At 46.3% G+C, this 5974-nt stretch overlaps 1 protein-coding gene across 1 annotated transcript; it reads right to left on the bottom strand.

Annotated features, from left to right (window-relative positions):
- Positions 1–457: 457 nt before the first annotated feature.
- Positions 458–5641, bottom strand: LOC134749838 (uncharacterized). The gene is made up of 2 exons (XM_063684837.1): positions 5440–5641; positions 458–5365 (listed from the first exon to the last, which is right to left on the bottom strand). The coding sequence occupies exons 1-2, from the start codon at positions 5440–5442 to the stop codon at positions 1193–1195; spliced, it is 4176 nt and encodes a 1391-aa protein (XP_063540907.1). The 5' UTR covers positions 5443–5641; the 3' UTR covers positions 458–1192.
- Positions 5642–5974: the final 333 nt, after the last annotated feature.

The raw sequence follows: 5974 nt of genomic DNA, 5'->3' as shown, positions 1-5974 counted from the left end.
TTATTATTATTAATGTATAAGTAAAAATATTTTCTTATATTTTTTTAGTATTATATATCTTTGTAATTAATGGAAACTGCGTTCTTAAATTTGTGGGGCTTATTATTTTTAAATAATTGAAAACATTTAAATTTGTAATTAAATCTGTACAACTTGGTTAACTCTAGAACACCCCCTGGTTAATACTGTCCTATAGGGTGGACACTATCAGCTAAATTTTATGCTTTTCTAAAAGCACAATAATGTCAAACCTATAAAATTTAAATTTCTTGAATGCAAACTTGTAGCCAATTAAATAGTCTATCGACTAATGTTCGTAATAATTTATTTCAATTGAAAATTTGCGAACTGACGTTGTCGCGCCTTCTATACCCAGCTATGCATAATACAAGTGCCTGAATCCAATTGGGTATAGATTGCTCTGGGCAACAAAACATATCATCATGAATACACATAACACCATGCTACATGAGAGTAGGAGAAGGGGTCGACCCACGACCACACTGTTACATGTACAAGTACATTTACTTCCGAGTTGGCATCGCACATCTGTATCAATATGAGAGTGCAGTCTACTGGCCTATCCAGAGTGACTCTCCCGTACGATTCGGTTCGCCTCCAGACTAGGTACTACCATCTAGTACCCTGGTGTCCTGCACACCACCTGGACGTGGGGGCGGTGCCCCCACGGGATCCTCCATATGCCTGCCCCCTAGATCCGGCCCTTATACTCCAACTCATAACCGACCGTACTACATGCCTGCCTGTGTGCTTCCGATACACACTCAGGGAAGCCCCGGGCTTCCCAGTCCAATGTCGAGATTGGACTGCACCTTAGTGAAACTACGTTAACCAAGGACCGTTGGTTAACCCCTTGTTCCACTCCCATGTAGCTAGGATGTCGATTATATACGCATAAATAAGTGTATAAACACTCACCTGGGCAGGCTCTCGTTAGAGCGTGAAGGCGCACCGTGTACCGACTCAGTACACCCCGCGCCGTCCAACACCTCATGCACGTACCTCCATCTTTTCTCTAATGGCGCCATCGTGCTTTTCCCCGCCATGAGAACTGTCATTCTATCTGTCAGTGTTGCCACATGACAAAGTAGAACCTGGTTGATACCACTTACCAACTTACATCGCGCTTGGCGCTTGGCGCTTGGCGCGACACTCCCGACAACAATGAAGGTTACTGCAGCAAGGCGAGCAGGTGTCGCGTCCACTCCAGGATTTTATCCCTGGCACGAATGGCTGCGATCCGCTTGCTTCTCCCATTGCCTCTTTCCTCTGGCTGCTCCTCTGGTGGTGGGACTTCATTGTGACTGGTCATATCACATCCAGCCAGATGATCCGCGTCGATCTCCGGTTGTTCATCGAGCACAGGTACGTGAGCATCCACGCTGGTTGGAACTTCCAACTCCCCGCTGTCCTCTTCAATCTCAGGCAAGCCTCCCTCTACAGGTTCTACCTCAGGCGTCTCGTCATCTACCTCCAGCGGGTAGAGATGGCCAATGGAACGCGTTAAAGTAGAATCGTCAACCTTGACCCTCGCTACTCTACATTCACCATCACTTCCTCTGATCAGCTCGTGGATCTTCCCCACTTTCCAGAGGTTTCTGTTCTTGAGATCCGATTTAACCTGTACAAGGTCGCCTACTTGTGGTGATCGATGAGATTTAACTCTAGGTTGCTTGGGCGAGTTGTTGTACCTCTCTCTCAGACTAGCAAGGTACTGCTTGACGAACATTCTCTTAAATTCCTCTAGGATATTGCATCCTCTCTTCCAGCTCTCAAACAGGTCGCTCTTTGTAGCAGTGTTACAAGTAGGAATATCTGCGGCAGATGGTCTCATAGTCAAACATTGTCCTAGGCTTATGAAATCAGCCGGGCAGAGAACATGTTCCACTTCTGTTCCGACTCGTGTCAGCGGTCTTGAATTCAGTACCGTTTCCACTTCCTTCATCACCGTCAGTAACCTGGTATCATTGAGAAGGTGTTTTTCTAGAGTTCTTTTAAGGCAATGCTTCACCAAGGCCACAAGCCGCTCGTAAAACCCTCCATGCCACGGTGCTAGTTGACATATAAATTTCCACTGGATGTCATTCTTAACGCAGTATGGCTGTTGTACCATTTCAGCGACTAACTTAAAACAAGTCGCATTATCTGAATACATCCGTTGTGGCTTGTTTCTAGCAGCTATAAATCGTCGCAAGGCCAGGAGACATTCTTCAGCCGAAAGGTCCTTCACGATCTCAAGGTGTATCGCTCTTACTGTCAAACACGTGAATAAGGCTACCCATCGCTTCTCTTTGCCAGTCTGGGTACTCACAAATAGTGGTCCTAGATAGTCAATACCAGTGTAAGTGAAGGGTCTGTTGTAATTTACTCGTTCTGGAGGCAGCGCCGGTGTGCCTGGTAAACGATACGGACCGCCGCCGTGTTTGACACACTGGGTACATCGCTTTAACACCTTCATCACCTGGGCTTTCCCTTGGGGTATCCAATACCGCTCCCTGATGATACTCAATGTATGTGGAGCACCGACGTGGTAGTTACTCTCATGCGTCTCCTTTATGATTCTGTCAGTGAACTCTGAATTTTTTGGCAGTAGTATCGGATACTTCATGTCATAGCTCCAGGTGGTGTTCGCCATACGCCCGCGGCACCTAAGAAGGCCGTCCACATCGACAAAGAGATCTAGATTTCGTGCTAAATGTGTTCTTTTACCATCTAGTTCTTCTTGGAAGTGCTTTCTTTGCAGATCCCTTATCTCGGACACTATTTTGGAAACAATCGTCTGCTGCTGGATGTCTCCTTCTTTGTGATAGTCAGGATTGTCAAGTTCCATGCTTCCATCAGTAGGATATTCACCACTCTCTGTAGGTATACTTAAATCCTGGGTTTCCATTGGTTCAACGGGATCACTGGGACTTCCTTGCTCTAGGGCCTCACTCTGGTCAGCGTCATCACCAATGGGTACTTCCTGTGTCGGCTCACCTGGGTCGTCACCCAGGACCTCCCCAACAGAAAGAAGGTTCTGATGTGCCTCATAGAGTCTATTTTGGGGCCAGCATGATTCTTCCTTGGCAAGAAACTCTGGTCCGTTAAACCAAAGTTGCCTTTTCTCTTCAAACAGTTCTGGACGTGTGGCAACATCAGCAGGATTTGCCTTTGTGTGGACATAGAACATCTCTGTGTTGGGATGGTCACGCTTTATTTCGTTTACCCTGTTGGCAACAAAGGGTGGGAGCAGTTTGTTTGACCTCATCCAACTAAGCACAACCAAACTATCTGACCACAAATATTCTTTCTCGATGTCAAGATCAAGATGGTTCCTTACATATTTCAGGAGTCTGCTTCCAATCAGAAATCCTAGAAGTTCTAATTTAGGAATTTTCAATTCATCCTTGTCTTTGGTCTGTGACACGTGTGATTTTGCCATCAAAAGGGAGACTGATTTTCCTTGTCCATCTTCAATCACTTTAAGGTAGACAATGGCAGCATATGCGTCTTTGGAGGCATCTGTGAAGCAGTGCAAGTGGTACTTAAGCTCACTCATTGAGACATCTGTTCCGATGTACCTCGGCAACTCTGTGTTCACTATGGATTTCAGACTTTCCATGACATTCTTCACAGACTGTGTCATCTCCGTAGGTAGTTCTGTATCCCATTTGCATTTCTTTTCACAGATATTCTGGAAGATCAGCTTCATTGACAACATGAGTGGGCATACAAAACCACATGGGTCATACACACGTGCTAGAGCCCGAAGAACTTTCCTCTTTGTGTCTATCGGAGGATCTGTACTGAAGTGGTCCTCAGTCAAATTCAGTTTCAGCGTATCTTCTTCGATATTCCACATAAGTCCGAGCACTTTGACCTGTCCATGTTTGACTGACCTATGATGTTCTGGTATCTTGTCCATAAGGCTCTGGTTGTTTGAGATCCAGTCTCTCATATTCATAGACAGCTGTTCAAACACTGTTCTGGTTTGCTCATAGATCTGTTTAGCCTCCTGCAGGCTATCAGCTCCAGTCACTAAGTTATCCACATAGCATTTGTCAGCGACTTGTTTCAGCAAGGCCTTGTTTGACTGGCTTATGTAGTGTCGGATCGTTGCTGTCAGTAAGAATGGACTCGCGACAACTCCAAAAGGTACCCTGCAGAACCTCAGATACAGTAAGTTATCCTCCGTTGCTTCCTTGGTTGTGTCCTTTAACCAGAGGAACCTTGTGACATCGCGATCATCCTCTTGAAGTGCTACTTGTAGAAACGCCTTTTCTACATCAGCCAGTATGCCATACCTCTTAGTTCGGAACTTCAAAAGTAACGCCGTTAGGTCTTCTAACATAGAAGGTCCGCTGTAAAGGCACTCATTGAGGCTTTTCTGTCCAGTAGTTTTGGCACTAGCATCGTATACTATCCTCCCCTTGCCGCCGCCATCTTGTTTCACCATATGGTGGGCGAGGTAGTGAATTGGGTGGTCTGCGTTCAAGTCTGACCCTCTAGTAACGACTTCTATAATTCCTAGGTCCAGCTGTTCCTTCAGGATCACGTCATACTCCTTGATTAAATGCAGGTCCAGTCTTTTCAGGTTACTCTTCAATCGACCTAAGGCCAATCCAAAATTTGATGGCAAATCTGGTGGGTACTCAATCCAGGGCCATTTGACTAAGTACCGGCCTTCCTCATATTGCACGGTCTCATTGAAGTGACGAACTGCTTCTTCCTGTCTTGTAGCTTTTGGAGAGTCCGTAATCCCTAGGTTCTCTAATGACCATAAGAACCTTACGTCTATGTTTCTTAAAGGCAGATCTGGCTCACTGAAATATGGGCAGTTAGGAGTGTGACATTGACAGTATGTGACCACTGAGAGGACTTCGCTTCTTTCTCCAGTAGTAAGCTTTCCTGAGGGCACCCATCCAAAGTCCGTATCCAATAAACAAAAGTCTTCTGACACCTGGATCTTTCTTCCTGTGAGGATAGAGCCAAAGTAGTCATTCCCGATGAGTACATCAACAACCTCTCCAACTGTATCATCATCAGCAACAATGTCGACTCCGGGATGCTTGAAGGACGTCACCGGAACACTGTCTGTAATTCTTGGTACGACGTTTACAGTAAACTGCTTAGTGACATCACGTTTCGTCTGGATGTTGACTGTTGTTCCGGGGGTTAACGTCTGCAGAGGTTCAGAAGCTCCAAAAGTGAAAATGAGTAGAAGGTCTTCCTGGAGGGTAGGCAGGCCTAACCTTTTTGCAGCTGCCAGAGTAATGTAACTCCGCTGACTACCGCAGTCTATGAAGACTCTGCCTTTGATACTTTTCTTAGTTAGAGGGTTTTGAAGAGTTGCCACTGCGGTCTGCAAAAAGGTATGTTTGTTAGAGGTAGCACACAAGGATTTTAAAGAGAGTTTCTCCATTATGTCGTGAGGACCATCTGAGGCCGGATTGGGACAGAATATAAGCAGGTGGTCTCCTTTACAGCGGAAGCAAGCAATCTTGCGCTTGCAGGATGATGCCTTATGATTGCGTCGTAGGCAGTGTAGACACCTTCCCGTTACTTGCTTCTGCCGAGCTTCAACTGTATTGTATTTGCGACAGTCACTGCTAGCATGTCCTTTCAGGTTGCAGAACAAGCATGCTACATGAGAGTAGGAGAAGGGGTCGACCCACGACCACACTGTTACATGTACAAGTACATTTACTTCCGAGTTGGCATCGCACATCTGTATCAATATGAGAGTGCAGTCTACTGGCCTATCCAGAGTGACTCTCCCGTACGATTCGGTTCGCCTCCAGACTAGGTACTACCATCTAGTACCCTGGTGTCCTGCACACCACCTGGACGTGGGGGCGGTGCCCCCACGGGATCCTCCATATGCCTGCCCCCTAGATCCGGCCCTTATACTCCAACTCATAACCGACCGTACTACATGCCTGCCTGTGTGCTTCCGATACACACTCAGGGA

This window comes from Cydia strobilella, chromosome 19 (assembly GCF_947568885.1).
Source record: "Cydia strobilella chromosome 19, ilCydStro3.1, whole genome shotgun sequence".
NCBI classification, from domain to species: Eukaryota; Metazoa; Arthropoda; class Insecta; order Lepidoptera; family Tortricidae; genus Cydia; species Cydia strobilella.
This window is presented reverse-complemented; position numbering and strand designations above follow the sequence as displayed.